The 27,429-nt window shown below is 51.0% G+C and overlaps 3 protein-coding genes across 3 annotated transcripts in view; 1 reads left to right on the top strand and 2 right to left on the bottom strand.

Annotated features, from left to right (window-relative positions):
* LOC128277388 (cell adhesion molecule Dscam2) overlaps positions 1–6,644 on the top strand; it is a 61,159-nt gene extending 54,515 nt beyond the window's left edge. The window contains exons 10-19 of the mRNA XM_053015839.1: positions 44–930; positions 995–2,074; positions 2,136–2,288; positions 2,353–3,648; positions 3,719–3,889; positions 4,032–4,183; positions 5,317–5,395; positions 5,468–5,632; positions 6,152–6,338; positions 6,419–6,644. Coding sequence (XP_052871799.1) covers positions 44–930; positions 995–2,074; positions 2,136–2,288; positions 2,353–3,648; positions 3,719–3,889; positions 4,032–4,183; positions 5,317–5,395; positions 5,468–5,632; positions 6,152–6,338; positions 6,419–6,644 — 4,396 coding nt within the window. The remainder of the gene's footprint in view (positions 1–43; positions 931–994; positions 2,075–2,135; positions 2,289–2,352; positions 3,649–3,718; positions 3,890–4,031; positions 4,184–5,316; positions 5,396–5,467; positions 5,633–6,151; positions 6,339–6,418) is intronic.
* A 3,041-nt stretch (positions 6,645–9,685) lies between these two features.
* LOC128277944 (ceramide transfer protein) lies at positions 9,686–19,380 on the bottom strand. Its single transcript, XM_053016554.1, has 8 exons — positions 19,014–19,380; positions 18,359–18,657; positions 18,064–18,294; positions 17,927–17,987; positions 11,694–11,810; positions 11,064–11,621; positions 10,614–10,749; positions 9,686–10,532 (listed from the first exon to the last, which is right to left on the bottom strand). Exons 1-8 carry the CDS (start codon positions 19,245–19,247, stop codon positions 10,405–10,407), a joined length of 1,764 nt encoding a protein of 587 aa, XP_052872514.1. The 5' UTR covers positions 19,248–19,380; the 3' UTR covers positions 9,686–10,404.
* Positions 19,381–20,431: 1,051 nt separating this feature from the next.
* Positions 20,432–21,977, bottom strand: LOC128267020 (uncharacterized). Its single transcript, XM_053003811.1, has 4 exons — positions 21,428–21,977; positions 21,073–21,340; positions 20,857–21,003; positions 20,432–20,795 (listed from the first exon to the last, which is right to left on the bottom strand). The coding sequence occupies exons 1-4, from the start codon at positions 21,975–21,977 to the stop codon at positions 20,432–20,434; spliced, it is 1,329 nt and encodes a 442-aa protein (XP_052859771.1).
* Between the last annotated feature and the right edge of the window lie 5,452 nt (positions 21,978–27,429).

Below are 27,429 nucleotides of genomic sequence, written 5' to 3'. Positions count from 1 at the left end.
TCTTCGCGACACTAACACCGATCCGGTTTTGGTCCATCCCCAGGGTATCGCACAGCGCGAAGGTGAACATCTACGGGCAGCCGTACATCCGGGAGATGCCGAAAATTACCGGCGTCTCGGGACACGACCTGGCCATCAAGTGCCCGGTGGCGGGCTACCCGATCGATAAGATCCACTGGGAGCGCGACGGGCAGACGCTGCCCATCAACCGGCGGCAGCGGGCCTACAACAACGGGACGCTTATCATCGAGCAGCTGCAGCTGGCGGAGGACGCGGGCACGTACACGTGCATGGCGCAGAACAAACAGAAGCAGACGGCCCGGCGGAACGTCGAAATCCAGGTGATCGTCCCGCCGAAGATTATGCCGATCCAGGCGCTAACGAACTTGCTGCGCGAAGGCATGCGGGCCGCTATCTCATGCCAGATCCTGGAGGGAGACCTGCCAGTGAACTTCCGCTGGGAGCGCAACGGCAAGCCGGTGCTTGGCACCGGCAACGAAGTGATCCGCCGGCTGGACGAGTACAGCACCAGTCTGGTGATCGAACACATTACGTCCGAGTACTCGGGGAACTACACGTGCATCGCGAGCAACGTGGCCGGCAGCGAGAGCTTCACGGTGCCGCTGACGGTGAACGTACCGCCGAAGTGGATCCTGGAGCCGAAAGACTCGAGCGCCCAGGCTGGGCAGGACGTGGCGCTCCACTGCCAGGCCGGTGGGCACCCGCAGCCGGCCGTGACGTGGAAGAAGGCGATCGGCAACACACCGGGTGAGTACAAGGACTTCCTGTACGAACCGAACGTGTCGCTGCACGCCAACGGGACGCTTCAGTTCCGCAAGATCGCCAAGGACTCGCAGGGCCACTTCCTGTGCGAGGCGAAGAACTCGATCGGGTCCGGAGTCAGCAAGGTGATCTTCCTCAAAGTGAACGGTGAGTAGGTAGGCCGGCGTTAGCACGAACGCCATGGCAATGACTTCTCTGTCCCCTCCAATAGTTCCTGCCCACTTCTCGACCAAGAGCAAGCAGATCACGTCACCGCGCAACAAACAGATCCACATCCAGTGCAACGTGCAGGGCGACAACCCGATCGACATCAAGTGGAAGATGCAGAGCTCCCAGCAGCAGCTGGACGAGTCGCTCGACAACCGGTACAACATCCGGGAGCAGGTGCTCGACGATGGCATGGTGTCCGAGCTCGGCATCTCGCACACGTACCGCCAGGACACGGGCGTGTACGTTTGCCAGGCGTCGAACGCGTTCGGCCAGGACGAGATGACGATCCACCTGGTGATCCAGGAGGTGCCGGAGGCGCCCAAGAACCTGCGCATCAACTCGCAGCAGTCGCGCACGCTGCAGCTCTCCTGGAGCCAACCGTTCGCCGGGAACAGCCCGATCGAGAAGTACAACGTCGAGTACAAGCTGGTGCCGGACGCGTGGCAGTCGGCCGAACACATCACCGTGGCCGGTACGCAGACCGTCATCACTCTCCAGAACCTGAAGCCGGCCAAGGCGTACCATCTGCGCATCTCGGCCGAGAACAAGCTCGGCGCGTCCGAGTACTCCGAGGTGATTCAGGTGACGACGCTCGAGGAGGTACCGTCGGGGCCACCGCTCAACATCAAGGGCGAACCGAAGAGTTCGACCGAAATCTTCCTCTCCTGGGAGGCCCCGGACCGGGACCAGTGGAACGGTAACCTGCTCGGCTACTACGTCGGCTACCAGGTCGCGTCGAGTCCGAACGATCGCGAAATCAACCCGACGCAGGGTTTCAACTTCAAAACGGTCGAGGTACGCAGCCACTTCGGAGGCGAGACTACACTCCAGAGCCTGGCCAAGTGCACCACGTACAACATCGTGGTGCAGGCGTACACCAGCCAGGGCAGTGGGCCACCGAGCAAGGAGATTGCCCTCGGAACGCTTGAGGATGTGCCCTCGATTGCGCCCGATAGCCCCAAGTGTGATGTGCTGAGTTCCACCTCAATCTACATCACCTGGTCGCCACCGCCGACCGACGGCCAGAACGGCAAGATCCGTGGCTACAAAGTGTCCTACATCGAGATGGATGACCTCTACGGTAAGGCCCGCTGGTGGGACCCCTTTTCAACGCGCGGGTTACTGATTACCGATTATTACAGAGAAGGAACCGTACACATCGAAGACCAACAACCAGTACCTGACGCTGGAGAGCCTGAAAAAGTTCACCAACTACACGTTCTGGGTGCTGGCGTTCACCAAGGTCGGGGACGGCGTTCGGACCAGCCCGTTCCACTGCATCACTCAGGAAGATGGTGAGTACGAGGCGCGAACGGGGCGCAAGTTCTACCGGTTGGTCTCAACCCTACACTTCCGCAGCTCCGTCGGCACCGCAAGCCCTAAAGGCGGTGCCTTCTTCGAGCTCGAAAATCATCATCTCGTGGTTGCCCCCGACGCACCGGAACGGCATCATCACCGGGTACACGTTCTACATGGCGCTGGTGGACGGCGGTCGGGACGAGGGCGCCCACAAGCGCACGCTGGTGCCGTACGCCGAGAGCCACGAAACCGTGCGGCTCCAAGAGGGGGCCACCTACCAGTTCTGGCTGACTGCGTCGACCAAGGTCGGGGAAGGTGAAAAGTCCGAGGTCATTACGGTGCCCCCGAACAACAAGGTACCGGCCCGGATCGTGTCGTTCAGCCAGGAGATCGTGACACCGTGGAAGGAAACGCTGGTGCTGCCGTGCCGAAAGGTGGGCGTTCCGGCCCCGGTCACAATCTGGCGGCAGGACGATCAGCCGATGGACACGGGGACGCGTAAGCTGATCGCCAAGAATGGCACCCTGTACATCAAGGACTGTCAGCACACGGACGCGGGCAACTACACGTGCAGCGTGGAGAACATCTGGGGTCGGGACGAGATCGTGTACCACATCCGGATCAAGGTGCCGCCCGATCCGCCGGCGCTCACCATCGTTAACACGTACACCGACAGCTTGCTGCTCGAGTGGACGGACAACCGGAACGGTGGGTCGCCGATCCTCGGGTACGTGATCAACTACAAGCGCGAGAGCGGCGATTGGGAGGAACTACAGATCGACTCCAAGACCAACACGCACCTGCTGGTCAATCTGTGGTGTGGCACCCGGTACCAGCTGTACATGACGGCGTACAACAAGATTGGCACCGGGCTGCCGTGCGATATCGTGCACTCGAACACGAAGGGCTTGTCGCCGGTCCAGCCGAAGCACTCGCAGATGATCACCAACAACTCGACCAGCGTGACCTGTTGGCTCGATTCCTGGGGTGATGGTGGCTGCGGGATCTTGTACTTCTCCATAGAGAACCGCCTTTACGGGCGGGCCCAGTGGAATATGGTGGCCAGCCACGTGGAGGCGACGGAGCGTATCTTTACCGTGACCGAGCTGCAGCCAGCCACCAAGTACCAGCTGCGGGTCACGGCCTACAACAACGCCGGGGCCACGATGGCGGTGTACAACTATACCACCCTGACGGTGCAGGGCGTCATGGTGTACCCGGAGCTGGCGAACCCGGTGTCGCCGCATATGGGCGAAAATCCGTTCTACGCCAACTTCAAGGTCATCCTGCCGCTCTGCCTGTCCATCCTCATCCTGTTCGCCCTGGTGGCGGCGGCACTGCTCATCCGGAAGCGAAGTAAGTAGAACCGGAGCACGATCGCCGGCCGGCAAGGTCTAATCGTCTCGAGCGTCCCGCCCCGTTGCAGAGCTAAACAACCAGAACCGCATCCCGTCGACGTCGATGTCGGAGTCTCCGTCGATCGCGAACATCCAGAACAAGCAGAACCGGGACCAGCAGTACCTGGCAGTGCGGGCGCAGCAGACGAGCCGCAACAGCAACTCGGTCGAGTCGGGCAGCTACAAAGCCGAGGGAAATGGTAATCCCACCCACCGCTTGGGCCGGTGCCCGCTGTAACCCTTTCCGAACACGGACACCACACGGACACGCACCCCCCAATGCCACCCAACCCCAAACCTGTATCAAAACCTCTCCTCCGTATTCGTATCGTCTCGTTGCAGAGTATATTGAAGACATTTGCCCGTATGCTACCTTTCAGCTGAACAAGCAAACGTACAGCGAAAGTTCATACAGTGGAAATGTCTACAGTGGACCGTATCACTCGGTAAGAGGATCATTTGTGTATCATGATGTAAAAACCGAAAACTATCATGTAAGTTTAATTTTGCTACCATCTTTCTCCCCCTCTCTCTCTCTCTCTTTCTCTATCTGTCTCTCTTCTTCTCTTTATCCCTCTGTTGACTTGTTTCGCATCAGAACGCACGGGTGGCGCACGTACAGAAACACACACCCACAGCCACACCTTAACTCCTTGACACTTGAACCCGTGCGTTTGCTGGGCCTTTTTCACTTCCTCATTCCGTTTCGGTTCCGTTTCCGGCAGGGTTCTGTTTTTATTCGTTTTTTTTCTTAGTTCTATTGCGTTCTTCTGTCGCTTCGAGGGGATATCTCATTCACCATTTGCTCATTCTATTTTCTAGCCATCCACATCTTGTTCGTATCCTTCCATTGACCCATTCACACGAGAAAGGGCCTCATGTTACTCATCCTCATGCTGTGGTTTTATGTGTTTCGCTATTTACTCTGTGGTGGCGCTAGGCTCTTCCTTATTGCCAAACGTAACATCAACGTCGGTTCGAACCGCTTCGCACATACCAATCTTGCCCGACCCGACATCATCGTTCACTTCGAGTCACCCGCGATCATCAATTCCATCTCATCAATTGGCACCTTCTGATCTCGCGGAACAGCTCTCCTTTCACCTTTCACTCACCGCTCACGATCACTCACGATTAGAGAAAACTCAAAATTTAGTAATCTTGCTCGCTCATGCCACGTTACACGTTGGAGATGAGAAGATGATGATGATGATGATGAACATGATGAAACCGAAATATCAACGTTCCCAAACCGTTTTCTTTCTCTTTCTTTCTTTCTCTTCTCTTCTCTTTTCTTTCTTTCTCTTTCTCTCTCTAACTCTCTCTCTCTCTCTCTTGCTCTGTGTTTGGTATGTAACGTGAACCAAATAATCGTTTCTCCGTCTCCGACCGATTGGACGTTCCCCAAAAAACACTATCGCCAACAAAAACATTACTAAACCACAACTGTCACTGTTCCATGTTCGTCCGGTCCGTCCGGTCCGCCCGGTCTCCTGGTCTCTGCCGATCCGATTTCGATGACGAATCTCACTTGAACACGGTCGAAACACGCTGCCTCATGAAACTTACAAACCCAACAAAATCAAAACACGATTCTTAACCGTTTCCGTAATGATCGTAATCGTAGAGCAAAGAGCCCGAGTACACGAAAGTGCGCAGAAAGGGCGGGTCTCGGTTGCGAGATCCGGCCACCTCGGAACCAATAGGTGAGTACACGCTCGCACCGCGATACCGTTGATGTTTTGCTCGCCGTCTTCCATAAAGCCAACCATTTCTAGATATAAACCAATTTATAGAATCAGACAATCCCGGATCCACAGATTCTGAAGTTAGGAAGATACTAACACTTCATATACCGATTACAGAATATGATACACTCGGTTCCGAATCCGACAATGATATGGCCTCGCGCTCTAATCAGTCCAACTACCGTCACCATCGTGGTATGTATAGCAGCCTGGCACAGCATTTCTTTTGAGTTTTCCATCGGTCAAACTTATGAGTTCCGTTTCGGGGGTTAACCCGGGCAGCGCGATCCAAAAATTCGCAAAACCTGCGCTCACTGATTGGCTTAACTGTTTGCGTTGTTTTCAAATTTATTTGACCCGAGGGTCTTACATTGAACATTTTGAATCGTTCACACGTTTTGGGATCCTGTCGCGTGTGAACCATTCAAAATGATTCACGTTTTGATTTTATTTAACAATCAATGCGCTTCCTTTTCTGCTTAATCACTCACACGCTATCTCTCTTTTTCTCTCTGTTTCTCTCTATTTCTCTCTCCTTCTTTCTCTTTCTCTCTCTCCTTTTCGCTGCTCTTTCTGTTTTATACTTGTTTGGTTTGGTCATTTTCCCAACTCAAATCATCCTTCGATGAAACTATTGATCCCACTTCCGTTACCCGGAACTCTTTTCGCCTCCTGCCCTGTCCCTGTCTTCCTGCCCGGTCCTTCCGCACGCAGACACGCAAGACGAAACGTCTTCGTCTTCCGAAAACTCGCCCTCGAGTATATCGAGGAAATCCAAACCACCCTATCCACCGAGAAAGTCTGCCAAAGCACAGTCGCAAAACCTCCCAAAGCGTAGCGTGCAAAAACACGTTCGAAGCTCTAGCGGGTACTCTAGCCACAACGAAGAAACTACTTTCAGGTAAGTGGACCGGCCCTCGATAGCCCCACCCTCGTAGCCTCTGATGCTCGACTAATCCGACTGTCCGCTCCTCCGGGCAGCATATCGAACTATCCTAACTACACCGATCACATAACGCCGCCGGCCCGCTTTTCGGACCTGCTCGGGCGGGACGCCACGCTCGCCGTGTCGTCCGTCAACCCGTCCAGCCTCGGCAGCGCCACGGAGATCGGCAGCAACGCGGTCGGCAAAAAGTCGAGCAACCATTCGCCGCGGCCCCGTGCCAACCAGAAGCTGCAGCGTGAAGCGTTCCAAATCAACGTGTAAACGGGCGCAACACACCAAACCATTTACAACGACAGCGCGCACGTGTTTTATCAGAACGACCGCAACGCGACAAACCGGAAACGGGGGGATGACGGAGTAGTGGACAAGCAAAGTGTATTGATCACCAATCAGAGAAAACTACCGTTTTATACGTATATTTTTACAGCGTGTGCTCTCTTAAAGTTGTGTTTGTGGTCAACAGGATCACGATTGAAAACAGGATCAAACGAAGAATCATAGCACCGAAAGGAAGGTGTTCTTGTGCGCCCGTTTCGGGAATTGATCCGTCAGGGGGTCAGGGCAAGGGCACACACACGGCTAGCACAAGCAACGAGCGGCGCAAAGCGAAGACAAAACCTTAACTCTAGCACAACATTATTGAACGGACCCCCAATGAAACTATAAGCAGCCTGGGGGCGAGAGTAACTTAAGATAAACACTAACAGAAAAACGAACCCCTAGATAGTACCGTTCCGCGAGACAGAGGTGTCAAACGAACGAACGAAATTGCATAGACCCGAGCTAGGATTAAGATAAAGTGCGCAGCTCTAAAAGAGAAAAATGGAACTCGTAACAGGTTGTTGAAACGTGAGCTGGCTGGGCTGTGGCATAATTTAGTTGCCTCCCCATAAATCAAACGAGATTCGATCCGTCAACTTACGTGTTAGTGTGTACGTGTGTATGTAGTTAGGCACTGCCAGCAGTTATGTTTGATAGGATTTTCGAAAATTGATTCACTTTATCTGGAGGCCTCTGGCCGCGGAGCAGACTCTCCTCTCGTATTAGTTACAAATTGGATTGAAAGCGAAATTACCTAAGGTCCCTTCTCTACGCTAATACCGTAACTCTGGTTGTTATACATAATCTGAATCCTCCCCACGGATTCATGTTACACGGTGCAGCAGCTTGTGTTTAAAATTGGCCCCCAAAAACCGAGCACTTGTTACGCGAAACGAAACAAATATTTCAGCCAACGGCAAACTCTTTTCAGACCATCACGAGTCCAACTCTCCGGTCCAAATGTGTGTGTAAATAGCCGAAGCGTTCAGCAGGAGGGGAAGATATTGGCCGATATTACGAAGACAGGAGGGGCTACCATTCCATAACCCAGGAACCATACTTACACAAAATTGATCAACAATAGGGCCGTCACTGGCCACCGTCAGTTGGGACGAGCTTCGTGAACCAGTTGTGTTGTAATGTTGAAACATAGAGAGCCCAACACTTGTTTGCCAGTTCTTCTCGAAACGTTTAGCAGTGCCTTGCAATACGCTGATTTGCATTAGATAAGTAGCGCGAGTCCTTGCCTTTTACTTTTTTTATAGTACTGCCAACGATGATGGTGTGGACCTTAGGGTTTCGCAGCATACCTTCCCGATGTTCACGGCTTTACCCGAAATGGACACACACCAGATTGGCGATCTTCTCAAAATCGTAGTCGACCCATAACGACCCATCATTGCCAACAAGAACTATCGAAATGTCCGTACGCCAAACTCACATATCTGGTGCGCCTGCAAATGCGGGGCATTCAATGAAAGTTAGGTGCGTTTCACGGTTCACGATCATTTGCCGATTCGCACAAAAAGCATTCATTTGAAGATGGACGGTAGATGTTGCTCACCGTGCGCAGGACATTAGAAAAGTGCCGCCCGTCGGCCGGCGGTCTCTTGCATTCTCTGAACAGACTGTTAGCCACTTAGGTTTGAACGGATGCATAAACTATATAAACCTAGCAGAACGTCACCAACGCATGCCGTTTAATAGAATACACTAGCAAACACATGAGCGAAATAGCACAAACATCCATGTTGGAATGGAACAGGAACTGAATAACCACAATACAACCAACCACTGGCAGCCCCAAACTGAAACCCAAACACATGATCAATAGGAAAAAGCGTGCCCGTACGTGGCTCGTGGTGTTCCCCCGAGCGAGCAGGATTGGAACGGAATACAGTTAGATACGAAATAGAGTTATATTTATGGAAATTGCCAAGCGCATGTATGAAAAAACCTAGGCTAAACAAACAACCAATGAGACAATATCGAATGAACGCATTCCAGGTGTTTAGCGGATATGAGGAGGTAACGATTGTTTGAACCACTTTCCGTTGACTTATTGAACTTTTCTTTCCGATGGCGCAGACAGAGACATGTTATATTTGTATATATACACATATATATATTTATAGGTCGGAACCAAGCGGGGGGCCAAGCAAACCTGTTATCCGCTGTGCTTGCCGACGACCCCCGCCAAAGGGAAGCCACGATGCGGTTAGGGATTTACTCTCGCCCGGAACCGGAACGAGCGGATGCCAATGAATGAGAACTTTCGGGCCAGCTGTAGGCCAGCAAGAAGTTGTCTTTACCCTTCACTTTGTACTACACACCACATTGGTTGACGAAAAACGATCTATTGCCAAACAAACATTTCCGATAGAATCTCTTGATCCTCGAAACATATAACGGTAGGCCCCCCCACTCTATTTCACGGATGGACGAAAACTATGAACAGAAGAAGAAACGAAAAAAACGTAGAAATCAACAAACCAACGCTAACCAATAAATGACCATACATCATACGATTATTCATACGATACCGAGAAGGGCACGATTCAGTGGAAGAAAACTAAAAAAAATCACCTGCACACGTGCGAACACTGAACGGTGCGACAATTGTGTAACCAATGTTCGGTTTTATTGTCTGGGCAGAGATAGTAAAATTTTAAAAATTGTCACCATCAACGGAGCGCATAAGCAGACGGACGATCGATATCAAGGAAAAGCGAAGCGAAACAAAACACTGAATAAAGCACTAACAGAAACCCCCGAAAAACTGGACAGAAAAAGAGCTTGACCCACACGGGGATCGTTTGATTGGCATCCCCCGGTGCTGTAACAGAATCCTCGATAGCGCCGAAAATAAAACAAGCCGCCCACAGGTAAGTGTTAGAGACCTTTGTTTTACATTTCTCATTACCCAATAGTGTTCACAATTCACAGTTCAATCATTGCTAAGCTCACAAAAGAGAATAGAGTAGAAAAGAAAATGGAAAAGGTTGGCTAATCTTACAAACAAACACAAACACGCTTTCGTTGTCCACAATGAAACGGAAGTTCTTCGGTAAAGGAAGAGAGAGTGGATTTGAATCCGTGAGCTCGATCACGCTTGTGAGTGAGTGAATTATTTCCGGGGCCTTTCTCACTCGGTTGAAATGTTTCACGGTAGAAACATCGCGGATCAGTTTTCGTCACAGCGACAGCGGCTTTCGAGCACCTAATTTCGAGCTAGGTAATATCTATTGTTTCACGGTGGTGCAAACGTTCCGATAGACTTTCGATTCAGTTTCACCTATCGGTCTATTTAGCTCTTCGAAAACAACCGAAGAAAAATGCGCGTTACTTAATCCATCGCTAGTTCTCACTTTGGTGCCTATGTTCTGTTCGTTTCCCTACATTTCTCTAAAGCACGTTTTATTCTTGGACCTGATTCGAAGATATGTTGCAAATTCGACAGCATTCGCTGGCCACAATTCCGAGCCACATTTGCCGAGGCCGTCCTCATGGTCTCGAACCATTCTTTTTCGCCTTAATCTATCGTTTCCTTCCCTACTACACCACATAACGGACAACAAAATAATAAATGTGTATGTGTGCTTTCAATGTTTCAGTGTGTTTGTATGTGTGTGTGCGTGTATGTGTGTGGATATATATAACAACATCTAGACCTGGCTTAGAGCAAAACAATCGACTAACCCTAGTACATGATGGGCTTTTCTTTACACTGATCAACAACGTATCCGGTGAAACGTTTAAGGAACTTTGGATATTCTTTCTTATAGATAGCTCTTAGCACGGTCGCGGGCGCCCAGCCGCCAGGGTTCACTGTATCGTTGGAAGAGGACAGAGAAAAAGCAGAACAGTTAGTACCATGATCGAGTATCGGAACAATCGGAGGTCCCGTACCGGTAGAGCAGTAGGTTATTTTACACGTCAGATCATCCCGGGTTGCGGTTTTGCTGTCCTTGCCCGCCGGTAGATAGGTTTGGCAGACTAATATCACCGTCAAATAGATTCGTACACACTTTCCTTGATTGGCGGGCTGCGAATGACACATTATTAAGGGTAGTATTAAAAAGATGCATCAAATAGTCCGTCAACACGGAAGACCACTAATGGGAGCGCACGGGAAAGTGGCCGCACATGCAATCGGTACATTTCCCCATTAGACAACATCTCTTGCGCTTCAGTGACAACACGCAACAAGGGTAACGTTTTATGTAACGGAGATAAAGTGTAGCAGTTCACGGAAGACTGCACAAGATGCATGTGTCCGATACTATGGATGGCACTGCAGGTCTTTCCACGTGCAGCAAACTCATGCCGTTGGTGATTCCCGGCCCCATCATCACTTACCGGATACTCTTCGTTCTGATTGGAATGATTGCACACGATCCAAACATCGTTGGCCCCGATGTCGAGATTGTCCGTGACGCGGCCCATATGCGACCAGAACAGGGCGTCCCGCTGGCTGGCGGGCCAGATGCGTTTGTAGGTTTGCAGAAACACCAGCGTGTCCGGCGCCACGTTGTCCACGATCTGCACGTCCTCCAGCGTCGTCTCCCAGTCGTTCCGGTACGCCGGCTCGAAGAAGTAATGGCACATCTCCCGGGCGGTTACCCCCTTCACGACGTGGCATGATTTCAGCGGATCGATCACCATCCCGTCCACCTCCTCCTCGCGCCGGTACATCTTCATTTCGCCCTCGTCGGCAAACAGCTGCCACCCGTTGCCATCCGCCCCGACGCCCTGCCGGGCCTGCGTCAGCTGCTCGGTGCAGATCTTATCGATCTCGGGCCACAGCTTGTGACTCTTGGCTTGCGCTCCCGTGCCAAAGTCTTCCGCCTGCTGCTGCAGCTCGTCTTCCGCGTCCTGGTGCGCACTGTGCACCGACCCGGCATTGCTGATCTGCGACTGCGAAAGTCCGTCGGTCACACGTCGGTTATGAACGGAACGCGCTCTGTCGCACTCTGCTGTCGCACTTACCTGTTGCGACTGGTACTTCAGTCTCACTCTCAGCTGACGATCTTCTTCGATTTTGTCCAACCCCGTCTCGACGGCGTCGAAAAACTCATCCTCCGGTATGGTCGAGTGTGGCCCTTCCTAAGTGTACGAGAGACAGGATGACGTAAGTGGCTACTTCTACTAATCGACTAACTGCTAACATCGATGCCGCGCGTGTCTCTCTCATGATCATGATGGGCACGTTTCATTGGAATTAGCATTCCGTCCGTTCGATCGATCGATTTAGGGGCAAATAAAAGAATGATTCCTTTTTAGAAACACCAACAAAACTGCGGGGAACCTTTACACTACTTTCGTACACTTTCGTAATGCGCCATTCGACGCAAGGTCCTTGCTCGAACCGTGCCATAAACGAAGTCTGAAAAGTTGTGGCACGCTGTGGGCCGCGATTTTGATCGACAGCGGTTTCCATCATCCGTTGACTGATTGACCGTTCCGGCCCGTCGGCAGCAGCATCGTGAAAGATGGGCGCGGAAGGAAGCAAAACTATCGGCCACCAAACTCCGCAAACAGATGATGAGGGCCCGGCGATTAGCTACTAATTAATCACCCGCAGCGTCATCCGGTGTCAGCGGAGGGCCTTGTGGTGCCCACCAAAAACCGACGCACGCGATGTGTCTCTTCGCGTGCATCCATCACAAACTGAAAATTGCTTCTTAAATCTGCATAACACATATTTTGAAAAAAAAAAAAACCAGCGGCACGAGCGGAAGCGCGATTCAGTGATGATCTTGAGTCGACTCGGAACCGAGTGGCAATCTTGGGCTTGTCTTTAGTGTGTCTAGTTCCTTTGCCTTAGCCTTGGCGCGATTTTAGCGATAGCGGCTTGGTCTGGTGTCATCCGAAGGCTGCAATCCTAACGTGGGTCTCTTCCTAACTTATAGTGGACCTAATTTGTATAAAGTCCTTGAAAGCAGCACAATCTGCCGTCTCTGCCGTTTGGTCATTTGGAAAATTGTTGAATGTTGATTTTCCTTCTTCCAAAATTAATTATACCAAATGACACATTTTGCACGCCTAAAACGAAACAATACAGTTTACTTTCCACCAACAAGTGTTGTACGGAACGCTTGACGGTCACCGATAGAGCCAAGTTACGGCCTGCGCCATTCGATAACCAATTTTGCGTCGTTCGTTTTATCGGCTCCATTAGACGGTAGTGTGTACTAGACGGCGCACATGTTGAACTAATGAAAATTGTGTCCGACCCCACCGACAAAGCCCGGGAGGGAAGGCGACCACAATCGGGTCAGGGTTACAGGGCACGTGCAAACCGTTTCGAAACAGCACCGTTGTTTACACTTGCAAATTAACTTTAAATTTTGGGAGCGCCAAGCGGGGCCGTGTCCAAAAATGCGTTAAGTAATCCTCACACACACCCGCGGCTTCGCTTTGAATTAGGTCCACAAATTAAATTTCATGCTGCGGCGTCCGCCAAGTGTTGCGTTAATTACGACCAAATCCTTGGCCATCACGCCCGCGGGGTCCATTGTTTTAGGGGTAGCCGCTTTTCTCATTTATTTTCTTCATTAACTCTACATCACACACACACACCTTTCGGCGCAACCCTCTGAACAGCCGCGCGGTGGTCAGAGACGGCATCTTCACGGCCTGAACTGGATCGATCGAACAACGCAAATTCTTCTGCAATTCTCCAGCAGCTTCTCGAACACTACGCTCTCAGCTTTCAGCTCGCACCGAGAGTTCCACTGCACTTGCACACAATTGCAGCAACGTGGCGCGCGCGGGGGGCAATTGAAGTTTCCGTTGGTAAAAGTTCACCAAAACACACGGCAAACCCGACCTTCGGACGGCGAAAGGCGATCACGACGCGAACATGGTTTTTTGGCACCTTTTCTTGCGATTGTTTCTCGATCGTCGTCGTCGATCGGAGCGCGTTGCAACCGGGGAATGTTGCAAACCACTGTCTGCCCACTTCGGTTTTCGGCCACTCCGGTCCGGTTCGGTCCGACAACACACCTGTGCACCGGTCGACTGCTCGACGGATAGTGACTGATGGTGACCGACCGACGGAGCAGGTTATGGTGGCTGGCTGGCGGTTCACTGGCGGCCGTCGCGCGTCGCCAGAGGGAGTGTGTTGTGGTGACGACCGTTTTTGGCGGTCGTTCGTGTCTGCCGCCTGGGAAACGCTACTAGGTAGCTCTGGTCGTTGTCTATTTTGTTTGTGATCGTCTCGAGCGAGTGGAATGCCCTATCGAAACGCGGATGCAAACGCGGACGCCGGTAAACAGATCGCTTTAAACATTAATGCATTACGGCTTGCCGAGGGAAGATTTCTTCATCTTTTATGCTCAGCACAGGGACAATGGTCCACTTCCTAGATGGCGACCACAAATGCCAACCACGGTGCATAATTCGTTATGGATCTTGCCCAATGGCTCGGTTGTGGCGAATCAAAGTGAATAGCTCTACAACGCGATCGAAAGGCACCGGAGACTCGGGGCACCCCAGAAGTGCACCGCTCACTGTGTGCAGTTAAGCAATTGTACACGACCCGATGTGGACACTCTCTAAAATTGGTGGCCGATACATTGATGGCCGCTGTACACTGCGGCAATGCAGTTTTGCCGCCGACCGTCACTTGGAATGGACAACTCTCTAAACAAAAGCGTGCGCAGCGTGATACCGGAGATTAAAATTCGCAGATCCTAGTTTCTTTTCCTGCGCAAACTGTGCGAAACGGTTGTCCTCGTTATGCTACACTGAATGTGTTGTTGTTAGTGCGCCATGAACCGGTGACATCCGCATCGTGAACTGCAAAAAATTCGGTACTCGGCACGGCACACCGAGAGAGAGACATCGATGCGTTCAATGTCGCAAACCGGCAGCACCACGTGGCAAGCTATTCGAGGCATTCAAAAGGCATTGACAATCAACTGAGAAGGGCAAAAGATTTAAAATATGAATGACATAATTCGTCACGCGATTCGAGGGAAAACAAAACGCACGAGAGTTGGGTGTCACTTTTAACAGTGCATAACTTTGGCGCACACGCCTCCGGTGGAGTTTCGCCTCAGGAGAATAACGTCCAGTAACACCAGGGAATGACCATCAGATAAACAGTGAAAGGACGTGAGGGTAAAACGCTGCACACACTCAATCGCGTACCGATCCCTGGCACGGGGTGGTCCAGGCGAAGCTCTCTTTCGAGACACTAAAAATCGTAACCGATCGTAAGGTGGTGGCAGCCACCGATCACCGAAAGCCAACCATCGTATGATGATAGTAGAGTCTCCAAAAAGCAAAATAGTCATCGTTGCGTTCCCCCCAAAGGGTAGTATAGTGCCGAAACGGGCGATCCGGCGTGACGCACCTTACATAACTATTGTTTACAGCTCCCCCCGCACTGCAAGAAAGGAGGCGCGAGGGCGCAAAACGGTGGCGTCTCTGAGAAAGTCGAAGGGGGTGAAGAAAACAAAAATTGAGAAACAGAAGGAGAGAGAGAGAGAGGGAAACGGCGGACAGTGCGAGATAAACGCTCTTTGGTTCGAATCTCGTTCAAGGTTGCCACAGGCGGTAGTGGACCGAGTGAGTATAGATTTTTTTTCGATCGGCCGGTGGCCAGGAATTGCGGCCGCACGAGTGCCGAAGGGAATTGAACTGTGGGTTCGGCTTCACCCACCAGACCCACCCTAGGCGGACACTAGGGTTGAGTAAAATGATGTTACGAGCGTTACATCAACCGTTTTTCGATACGCCGTCTCGTCACTTTTGAACCACATTTGAACCGGCACGGAACGGTGAAACGATGCCACTAAAAACTGGTTGTAACTCTATAATAATTCATCTCAAAGAAAGGTGTCAAGTGAAAAATAATGAAAGTATAAACGTTTAGCAACGACTTATGAAGCCACGTAACGTTGCTTCATAGAAAGATCGGGTTTGAATTCCACAGTGATACTACGGATAGCGGGAGTTGGAATCGAAAAAGAAAGCAGCTTTTCACAACAGACGCACGGACGGACGGACGGGTGCACGCGATCGTCCCGAAATCGATCGGCTTTGGTTCGGCGCGCCACATTTTATATTAATTTGTTACCCAAAAAGACTTGGAACATTTCCCCTTTTTGCGTAACCGGCCGTCGGCAACCGAACAACGTGCGCTAATAGGTTTCAAACGCGGGGAAACGGAGACCGAAAAAAGGGACGGAGAATCGGTGAAAAATCATGATGGTCAAGACAGGGGTCGCGAATGTTCCCGACGTTCGCGAGTCGGACCCGGCGAGCTTTAGTGCAACTCTATCGGACGGCAGCATGCGCGTCACCCGTTGACTAATTTGCCCGCGGAGCGCTGGCGCACACACGTCGCTTCGACGTGATCAGGCTTTGGCCATGCGCACACCGAAAGTGAAACAAGGGTATGCGTTGGGTGAATTTTAAATTTGACGGTCACCACGGCGGCAAACGAGGCGCATCCCATTCAAACTTTCCTTCTCTCTTTCTATCGCGCTCTTTTACCCCGTTTGTGTGTGTTGGGATCGTGAAAACAGGTTTTCTTTCGGTAACTTGGTCACCGGTTAATGGACGAAAATCAATAAACAAGCCGATGGCACCACCGAAGCAGAATCGACTCAGGCGACGGCCCAGCAGGTCACCGAGCGTTAGGAAGCGTTAAGGCGAATGGGACACCTGCTGCACCGGGTGGCGGCGGGTGCAGACCAATCTCCGTTAACCCATTTCGTAGACCATGACCTATACTTGAGCAGTTCGATGAACCACCAATTACTTGGCGAATGGAGAGAAACAAACTCGCGATCGTTATCGAACATGTTCCGAGTACTGTGAGTGGTGAGTGTCCAAAAAGTGGTGAAATGATCCACACAGTATCGTGCACGAAACCGTCGTCGCTTCATTGCCAAAAGCCCCCGATTCAAGTGACCACGGACCAGGGGCCCGGCACCGCAAGGCCATCTTGAAGGGCGCGAAGGTGAGAGAATTCCCAATGAAGTACATTGACGGCACACCAAAAAACACTCCTACGGACGTGGTGGTGAATGTAAAAAGGTAACACTTAATTGAGTCCCACATTCGGAGGTCGTGCGCCTTTTAGAACTGTGCCCAATATTCAGGTCATGTTCAAAGCTTATCGGATACCATTCAATACATCTGTCGATCGGCCAACGATCGATCGCAGCGCCAGAGCCATGGTATCCCAACAAATCATCGGCAAACGACCGGCGTTAGCAGGGAGTGTGTTTGAATATCATTTCTGCTTTTAGTGTCCATTTTGCTCGCGCAAAGCCTGTGAGGTAGGGGATGGCAGGCAGGTTGTATACGTAAATCGATAGCGTAGGGTCGGCCTTAGCCTTGCAGCTGCCCTTTTTATGCTAGAACCGCGCGTCGGTTAACGACAAAAGGGTACTTTAAGGCGACCGTGACTAGCTGAGCTGTTAGTGGGTTAAATATTTAAATTGATATCGTGGGCCGCCGCGAGCGTCACATCAAAGTTCCTTGAATAAGATGACACATCCGGAAGTGTTCAAGAGACCGGAAATAACTAATGCGGCAAAATTTATCTGCCGGAAAATATTTCAAACAAGGTTAGCATCGTAGGAATATATTTTTGTTTTCTTGACACTCATTTGTTGCAGCATTAAGGAGTTAAAAATTCGAAATAACAAACTGAATTCATTCATCGACTGCGTGGGCCATGAGAATGAATTAAGATCGTTGTTCTCATCGCTCATAGGTTGCTATGATGGGAGAGCCACAAAGCTCGTTCCTTCCCTCATGGAAGCAAAGATGTTTCATGTTCATGTTTCCTCAAACATCTTATGCTACAAGCGAATGAACTTGATTTATTTTTAGCTTCCAGTTGTTGACCTTGCCCGGCTAAAATAAAGTACGTGCCAGCGCCAACGCACCGCAGAACGTCCAGCGAATGCACAGAATGCATTCTACAACCAGCAATCGGACGACACAGGGGTGACTAATATGTTTACGTTGCTTCAAGAAACAAACGCCACACACGCCACGCAACGCCACGGACTGGCTTTCGGAAAGATAAAGCTCGTTGCAGCAACGTCTACCGTTACCCGATATCAGTAGCGAAGATAAGCTTGGAATCGTAGTATAACCGGGGGTTGGTTTGAAGCATAAACACGTTGCAAACAAATCTGGTATTTCCCAGTGGAACCGAATTAGCATGCCGGGAGAACAATTGGGCGACTTACCTCCAAATCTGGTCCGGGAATAACGGAATTTCGGTTCTTTGCAAGTTCATCTTTGCAGTTTCTGCAAAATAGAACCGAATTCAAAGGGCGTTAAGCATTGCATCCATCATTGTTCCTTAAACTACAGCGACCAGTACCTGTACAGTTCTTCCGCCTTTCTTCGCCGCTCCTGTTCCTTGTCGAGCTTCTTCTTGAAGCTTTCCTCCTTCTGCGAGATAATGTCTAAGCAGTGCTGTAGCGTGATGATGACACCGGCAGTGGTTTCGCGGAACGTTATTGCTTCTCCCCTGAAATCGATCGGTTTCAGCCCATCGCCAAGGTCCAACGGTGGTTGATCTTCATTTCGAGTGTGCAGGGCATCGAAGTAACTGAAAAAAGCAGAAGCTTGCCATGAATAACCTGCTTCGCTGGGCTGTGCCACAGGTCACCTACCGCTGTAACGTGTCGATTTGTCCGTACAGAATGTCGCGGTACGTTTCGATTTCGTGCATCTTCTCCCGCAGCCCACGACTGACGCGCTTCAGGCTGCTACCGCTGGCAGTGGACAGGGTGTTGGACTGCAACGATATAGCGCTGCCATGGCGCCGCAAGCTCACCGTCTCCGGGATGTCGGTTTTGTACGACTGCAGCACCTCGATCCAGTTCCGCTTGTCTTCCGGTGTTTCGGCCCGCAGGTACCAAACGTTCTGCCCGATCGCCACATCAAACCGGCACTCGTCAAACTCGTGTGACTGGTGGCCGGATAATGCCGGCAGAAGAGGAGGGAGAGAAACAGACAAACAAAACACGTTTGAATATTTGGTCAATTAAATCAATTACTCCGGTTCGGGGCGACCGGCGTGACCGGGCAGCCGAATGTATTAATAAAGATGCACTGAACTCGGGAGCCGGCCGAGTTAATTGCATCAATTGCATTGATTCGAAATCAACGGTTCGGCCGGTCATCGAAGTGCCCTTTGGTCAGGAAAGCATCATCTTAGCGACGGTGGTGATATCACTTCTTATCGGGACGCCGGAGGTCGAAAAAGGTCGCGGACCGATCGTACGATTCCACAAAGGCCACGTTCTCGTCGCCGCGTTCTCTCACCTTTATCGTTGCCTTCTGCAAGCTGATTGCTCCTCGGCAACCGAAATCACTGTCCTGCTCGCTCTTGTAGTACGACAGCGTGCCGTCCTTCAGCACTATGAACCGCGGCTGCCAACCGTGGATGTAGTTGGTCCACTTGCTCAGATACCCACTCAGCTCCGGAGTGTTCAGGTTAAGTTCTACCTCTGAGTCATCGCTGTTCGAGTTGTTCTGCCCGTAGTAATCGTCGCCCATGATCTGCACTCGAATTTACTGCGCCACCGGGAGCAGTAGCAAAACACTGTTCGAATCGGATTTACCACGGAACGTGCTGAAACACCATGGAAAACTTTCCCGTATTGACCCCAACCGTTGCGCGCCGCGAGCTTTCCAACTTTCTCCGAATGCGCCCGTGAAAATGTACCCCCCAATGTCCTGTAGCCAGTGGGGGCCGCAAACGAAAACAAAACTATACGGACGGCCGGAAAAATGAACCGCACTGAAATAAAACCGGGATCGGACGCGGCGCGAATACGTTCTGCCTTCCTTCGTTCGAACACGAAATCGCGCCACACACTTTGTGGCCGCGCTGGAGGCAAATGAATCACCTATTTACGGTGAGATTTCACCGAACCACATATATTGTTGTTTTGGAGTTTCTATGTCCGGCGTGTTATCGATACACAAAACACACACGATCGGCACACAAAAAAAAACAGTTTGAAACGTCACCGACAGTTGTCAACGGTTTGACAGTTGAATCCTGCACCGGTACAGTGTGTGACGAATGTTATGAGCAAGCATTTTTAGTGTGCGATAAAAATAAAAAATATCACCTATTCACTAATGCTTTAATATTTGTAGCGTTTGTAATTATTATACGCATAACGCTTGAGAATGTTTGTCATTAGGATTACGAAAAATTGAAACAGGAGCATCTTACTTTGTTAAAAAGAGTTGATTAAATACTTTCGGACAACGGTTTTTAGAGTAGCGCAAAAAGGAATTCATTCTTATTCACTATTTACACTACGAGTTTCGCTTTATTTTTCTACATTCACATCTTGCCACTAAGCGGCAAGTGCACAAAATATGGACACCTGTTGCTACAATTTTCTTTTCAATAAATAAAATCTTTCTACTCTACACAAGCATACTGGTTCGACTGTTTTCCATAGTTTCCCACTCCGTCTGGCGAAAGTTACCCGCCTATCGGACATTTACGGAGCTTAATACCGAGCAAAAATAAATTACCAATTGACTTCTGTAAGCTATCGTACTTATCGTGCTTAGTTCATCAGTTCTACAAACTACGACAACAAACAACAATATTTCATACGATCCTTGACTGCCATCCTTAATCGTCCTGCTGGAAAAAAAGGATCAACTCTCGACGCACCACAGACTCAATCCCGAGGGTAGTAGTGCACTGCGCCACCTCACATGGCCATTTCCGTGAGATCACGTTGCTCTAGCTGCACGATGGTGTTTTCTTTGGTGTTGCTACTTCGCGAGCTGCTGGCGCGGGGTTCCCGCAGTAAGAATTCGGCCTCTCTCGAATCGTTGGGAATCTCGTTACCGAAGCCATCCTCGTCCTCGTCCCGTTCCAACTCGTCGGGCTGTTCCTGGCGCTCCTGCTGCTGTTGATGATACTTGTGCTGGAAGTTGTTCGACGACCGGAACAGACTTCGCGGACAATCCTTGTAGTAGGGGAAACACTCGCCGGGACCGTCCTGGCCACGTCCAATCTTTTCCGCCATCACGTACTCGTCTAAATGCTGTGCGTATGGCGACAACGAGGCTCTGCGGAAAGGATCGGTTTTGTTGAACGACAATTCATATTGCAACGATATTGATAGCTTACGTAAAGAACAGTTTCATCATTTCTCCGATCAGTCCAAACTTTTCTATCGACTTCGAGTGCACCTCACATATGGCACGGAGCATACACGCTCTTCCATCCAGTCCGAAATTGGCAATGAAATCTTCCACAACTACGTACAGCAACGCTCTGTGAAGAAGTGCTCGAGGTTAGTGATAAGTTCTTCGTAATCGATCACGCGATCGTGACAGCCTCTACCTCTCGCCACCGTGAAACGCGTGCTTGTGCTCGGACGGAAGCTGTGGTACCGCCAGCTCGCCCTCGTCATCCAGCGTGTTGGTAGTGATCTTGAAGTTTTCATTCGATGGGTCTGGGAGGCTCCTTTTGCGTCTCCGCACACGCATGTAGTCCGACACGTAGTCTGCCAGGGCCGAACCGGCTGCTTGGCCCATCGATCTGGCAAACAGGGGCGGCAGTACTCCGAGCGGATTCTGATTATCCGTGAGCCCCAGTTTATCAAAGTCAACTGTAACGACGAGAAAAAGACACACCCAACACATTAGTACCAGAGACGGAAGCGACCAGGGAATGAGCCCTTTCGCTCTCTACTCACTCGTTATGGGCAAACTGATGGATATGTTGGATAGGAACCCGCTTGGCGGATATCGGACAAAAGGCAGGGCGATGGTAGGCGCGATCGTCAGGGAAGTGCCGGGTGGCAGCGCCAACCGGCCATCATCCGTAACCCAGATCAAGCGCTTCTTTCTGCTGTGCGGTTCGCTGGATTTGGCCGTGCCACTGGTTTGCTGGGTCACCTCTGGCTCGGCCGTTCCGTGCGCCGGAGGCTGCCGCTCGACGCGTGGCATCGATTTTCGATAATCGTCTTCGGACACGTACTTTTTCCGGTACTTTTTCGTTTCCTTGCCCAACGGCCGCTTCTGCGGCGCGTCGGCTCCGGGTTCCGCACGCGCAGCAATTAGCTCGTCTGCCAATCGAAAGTGGCCGGCACCGGGTTGCGTGCCGCTTTCTACCCCGGCAAAGGAGCTCCGACTGCTTTCCGTCAGCTCTGAATGTGGTTCTGTTTGTGCCGTCCCGATTACGAATGCCGCTATCAGCGCTAGAAGCAGAAGCGACCCGACACTGTGCTGCCATCGAATTTCCATGTTGATTAACGATGCGCACGTGGGAGATCCGATATCACCGCTGAAAGCCTCCACGCCACAAGGACACTGGAAGGGAAGATGTACAAAGTAGAAAGTTAACTATGATTACAATATTGAGCCGAAGGATCTAAAAAACAACTTCAAATTAAATCAATGTTAGTACCCATTAACCGAAAATATTGAACGTCAAATTAGATTCTATTTTATGAGTGGTAATCCTCATTTTGGATGTTCGAAGCTCATTCCTCCAGGGTCTGTTAATTAGCAACTCGTCCTTACATCAGAATGCATCCCGATTCACTTTCTGTTTCTGTCGTTCACACCTTTTCACGTAACAATCGTAAATTATGAACCCAATTGCTCGCTAATGCTCGGCTGTCCGCCCTCGGACCAGGTGCAGCTCGTTGCTCACATCTGGCTCTCTATTACCGGCTGTCGGTACCTCCCCGTGTTGGCTTCCGTGTAAACTTCAGAAGGCAACGATACCATCGACAGCCTATGCGCCGTTTGTCACTTAACGCCTGCAATGGTCAGGCAGCCGGCCGCCATCTTCATCCAACCCCAATCTTCATCGTCCCACTGAACCAGGTGGCGTTCAGATCCTGCTCGAAGATCGGAAGACGCTCGCTTGTTTGGACACGTTTCAGCGGGCTCACCATCCGTACGTCCGGAAAAACCAGTTTCCTAGTCACGATCCGACCACCAAGAACCAACATTCCCGTGCCGTGTCCGTGAGACACTGACCGAGTGACTGAACCGTGTGGAGCCGGGTTCCTTGCTCCACGCCGTGACTTATTCTTCGCCCAGCTCCGGATGTGGAGAAGTGAAGACGAAAGTTTCTTTTCCCCGCGCTGGCCGATAACGATGCGAAGAAAGGAAAAGCGCAGCAGAAATACCGAAACTCCTGACCCGACCACCAGGAATGACGCTTTCATCTTCAGCACACAGAGCATTGCAACTGCCATTTGCCCGCCTTACAGCGTGGATCCCCACCCGGGCGGAGTTTCATTTTTATCCCTACGCCACGGCAAACGAGCCGGTTCGATTCGGATGATCTATGTCATCGTTTGCTGCGGATGAGGATGGGGACTTCCAGCATTCGGTGATTTACGAAATCGAGCCCCAACCCAAACGGGGACTTCCGCTGATGTCCCTTTTCTGGTGTTTCTGGCAGAATTATGACCGACGCCCGAAACGCACTCGGAAAGTGGCACACCCGGTTGTGGGACGAGAGAAATTCGAAATTTAGGACGATCCTCGAACGATGACAACGATGATGACCCCGTCGGACCAGTCTCTGAGTCTCCTTGGATGACCTCGTTTTTTTTGGTCAGTAATTTCACTTCTCAGCACTCGATTCTCGACCACTTATCGAACCCGGGAAGAAGGTTCAAGGAGCACTGCATGCGTCACTTGTACGGCGCTGCTGCAGAGGGCCATGGGCCCCGGAAGGGCATCTTCGCAGTCCGGTCGTTCCCCAACCTGCTCAAGCCTTCTCCGACCTTGAACTTGGCCCACTCGTACACGCCGCAGAGCCGGCGGGACGGTTGGTCTCCAAAATTGGTGTGCCTCGATGGCATGCTTTTGGCGTCGATCGCAGCCAAATTATACGCTGGAATTGCGCATTGTCCCTTAGGCCCTTTGGGTAGCTCTCCAATTCCCTGTTTTTATTGCAGCCACTTGCGATGCACTTGCGATTTCACTTTGTGAGCTGTTTCGGTGCACTTATCAACGAAATGTGTCATGAATAAAAGATAATTTACATCATATTCGCGACCATATTACTGCAGGGCGGAAGATGCGTCGCGGCGCAAGAAAATAAAAGAGGGCGTACAGGACAACAATGACTTTCATCCGAGCGGCATCCCGGGAACCCCTTTTATGGCCCACCTGCGCACTCTGAGCTCCTTAAAAAAGAGAAACCTCCTGACTCCTGTAAATGTTCCCCCGGCGACGATGCTAATTTAATCCGATTGAGCATGAAATGGCACGATTAACCGGGACTGATGTGAACATGAAAAAAAAAATGGAAAGCATAAGGGAAGGTCAACAAGACACACTCCACTCCGGGTTGATGAAAAAAAGCGTTCTTCACAACTCTGCCGAACTTTCGTAACATGCAATAAAACGTTTGGTTGTTTATGGGTCTCTCCAGAGGTCTATAAAACAGTAAAAACGTCTCGCGCTTGTCAATGTTACCTAACAAAATCGATTTTCTCGTTCTCTTTATTATAAGCCAAAAAGTTCAAGGGCTTCGCCTATCATTGTGAAGAATTATTCGATTGAAAGGAGCACTTAAGTTTTAAACAGGTTTTTTGCAAAAGCAGCTTGAAGTTGTTTTTTCGTGGAGATAGTTCCAAAAGTATCTATTAATGTTTGGATAGATGTGCCTGGTGCTTGTCCAGTGATTGATAAAGGATAACTGCCAACTGATCCCACAAAAGGCACCAAATCGCGTCCATTGTCCTGAAGCGAGAAATTACCACGAAAGCATTCCAACAAGCCTCAAACAGAAACGGTCTTCGATCATACTGCAAGCTTCAGAAGCCATGCCATGAGAAATAGTTCAACAGAGTTCCCTTTAAAATGACCCTATTGAGGACTAAATTGATGGTGATGAGTGAATTGGCAACATTCCCTGTAAAGTGTCTAGCTCCACCTATCAGCCTCCGATAAAATAACACTTTCAACGAGTTGTCTTTTAAACGGTAAAGCGAAACTAGCATCCGATAAAGCGGCCGCAGGTCGCATTCGGTGTCCATCGAACACAAACGACTGGCCAGGCGACGGACAAATCAAGAAAACATTAATAAACCACCGGCCACCACCTCAGCACGCTAATGAGGCAAACATTGACACCGAAACGGGGCCCATACGCACAACTCCCGAATGCAATTCGAAATTCTGCAGCGAAGGCTCACTTTCACACATTCATCGTGTCGGTCGGTCGGGACAGGACGACACACCTTCGGCGAGAAATCCGCCGCCGATGACCCGTTCATCATTTCGGTGGATCGAGCGCATCTTGCACATCCTACAGGACTGGGTCAAGGTTTCCATCGGTACCTCGGTCTGCTCGAAGGAAAGTGAATAGAGCGAGCGAGTCTGCCGGCAGCGTCAGGTTATCGGAAGCCGGAAGAGATGGCGGGCTGGTGCAGTAGTTACCGGTACTGGCGGCCGGCACGTCGGACGTGTGCGTGTTTGAGTTAGGGCGGAAACGAGTTATTTTTTCGAGCCGACCGGCTACGAGCCTTATTACAGCTTCTACGCATCGGAGTGCACTTGCAGTTGCCAAGCCAGTGGCCATGGCGTACACGTGAAGAGAAAATGGAGCCCAACGAGGCACGCACTCTGCTCAATCAATTTTCATCGTGTTTTTGGGAGAAAATAGAACATCCCGGTTTTATTTAATTAGTCAAACACGCATCCCTGTTTTTGAGGTAAGGAATCGGGCCGCTTTTCATGCTCCCTGGAACCTACGCCCCACAGCTTCCAATTTCAGCTTCCTTCCTTTTCAGAAATAGAAGTCGAAGAAATTGAGACATTCCTGAACGATGCTAATTATCACGGTTCGTGCCATTGGGGCATTGGATATATCCAGCACGAACGGAACCGTCGGAACAAAGTATCTGGATGGACCGCCATATGACCTAACGATTTGCGAGCAATTTTGTAGCGCAGCCCCGGCAACAGGTTGGCGTTGCATGTCCACCAGTTTTCACTGCGAGATGACAATCATCCGCCCGTCGAACGAAAGCGACCGCTCGGCCGCACGATGGCCGACATCGGTTTCACTCTCGCATCACGCTCCGGATGCGGAGTAAATCAGCCGCACTCGAGGCTCCATTCGCGGGGAGGCACGAATGGCAAGGCTAAGGTCCAGGATGGACGGCAGTAGGGAGGGCAGGAAAATTGAACTTGTCCACACACTGGTGGGTCGTGGTATTCTACTTTTAATTTCATCCCTAGCCCGGCCACGGTCAAACCCAGCCAAGGGCGGCGTCTTGATGGCCGAGGCGACACACAATTGGCACACCGTGGACACGCACGTTCGGCTGGAATGTAGGAAAACCACAGAAACAGCCCCCACCGGCAGAAACGCCCAGGCAAACGTGGATTGGAAAAAGTTTGGAACTGGAAAATCCATTCGGTCACGTATCCTCTGCGCGTGGAAAAGGTGGCCTCGATGACCTACACACACTTAGCGATAGTGTCTGTTTTGAGAAGCCACCAGATAAGAGGTGGACTCCCTAATCCAACCCAAGTGTAAATCTTCTCGACCGCTGTGATAAAATAGAACAGGATCACTTACGCTTCAAAGGCTTGTCCTACAGCACTGCTTAAAACTTGAAGACCTAGGAATGGGTCAGAATTCGCATAAAACCTTCAACACTATACCCTTTTCGGTCACCAAAGTTCTTGGGCGAACACACTTGAGTTGCTCCGCAACTGGGCCGACCACTTAATCAAGGATCCATCCAGTCATATCGATATCATGCGAGATGTGGATACACACGTCAGATAATTGTGTCACTGGCACCTATCGGTGGCTCACCGACCGACGTTTAGTTGGGGCACATTTTAACACACCACTTCCAGGTTCCAGGGCACCTCAATGAGCTCAATTTCACGCTCATTCACTTATCCCATACCTCGTCAGGCAGGGGGTATCAGCCAGCCGGGATCCGCGACGTCGATCGAACGGAACGGTGCGGTTCGAATTCGGAAGCACTAAACCTCAGCCCCGCGGCACTGAAGAAACCGCTGCAGACAGACTGCGCAGAGGCAGAATGCAGACACTGCGACGACGGCGACGGAAAAACCACAAAACGGTGCCACAAGAGTAAACCGTTTCGCTGTGCGCTCCGAGCTCGACTAAAGCGCGTCGCAGCGGGAAAAAAGAGTTTAAGTGGACGAACGGACGGACGGACGGACGGAATGGCCAGGACTGCAACTGAAGCCGCGTGCGCGAATCGGCAGAGAAATGGCGAACGAGTGGAAACCGCCTGTGCTGGCGACGCCGTGGCATGCCGCCGGTTGAAGACGACGCCACTGGCGGTCGATCTGGTAGCAGAATGGACCACGCCGGACGGTAAGGCGAGGCGAGGGTTGGGGCTAACTGGTTGGTGTGGATGTACTTACACGTACTTTCCAGCCGTGGCAGACGACACTTGGCGTTCGGGTGGTGCATCTTCAAAATGGTGGGGAAACAATTGGCTTCATAAGTGTGTGTGTGTATCCCAATCAGAATTCTTCCGGACGTGCGGCCACCAGCCACTACGTGCGGATAGGACGAAAAGTGAAAGCGATCAGTTAATTTGAATATTTGAACATCGGCGAATGATAATCGTACTCTGCACGGACGATCACACAGGTTTACACAGTTCGCCGTCCTGATAGCATTTTGTTTATTTTATTTTTTTTTTTTTAGTAGAACGGACCGGGCCGTATT

The sequence above is a fragment of the Anopheles cruzii genome, chromosome 2, assembly GCF_943734635.1.
Source record: "Anopheles cruzii chromosome 2, idAnoCruzAS_RS32_06, whole genome shotgun sequence".
Taxonomy (NCBI): Eukaryota; Metazoa; Arthropoda; class Insecta; order Diptera; family Culicidae; genus Anopheles; species Anopheles cruzii.
Note: the sequence above shows the minus strand (reverse complement) of the source record. Positions and strands in the feature narration are given on the sequence as shown.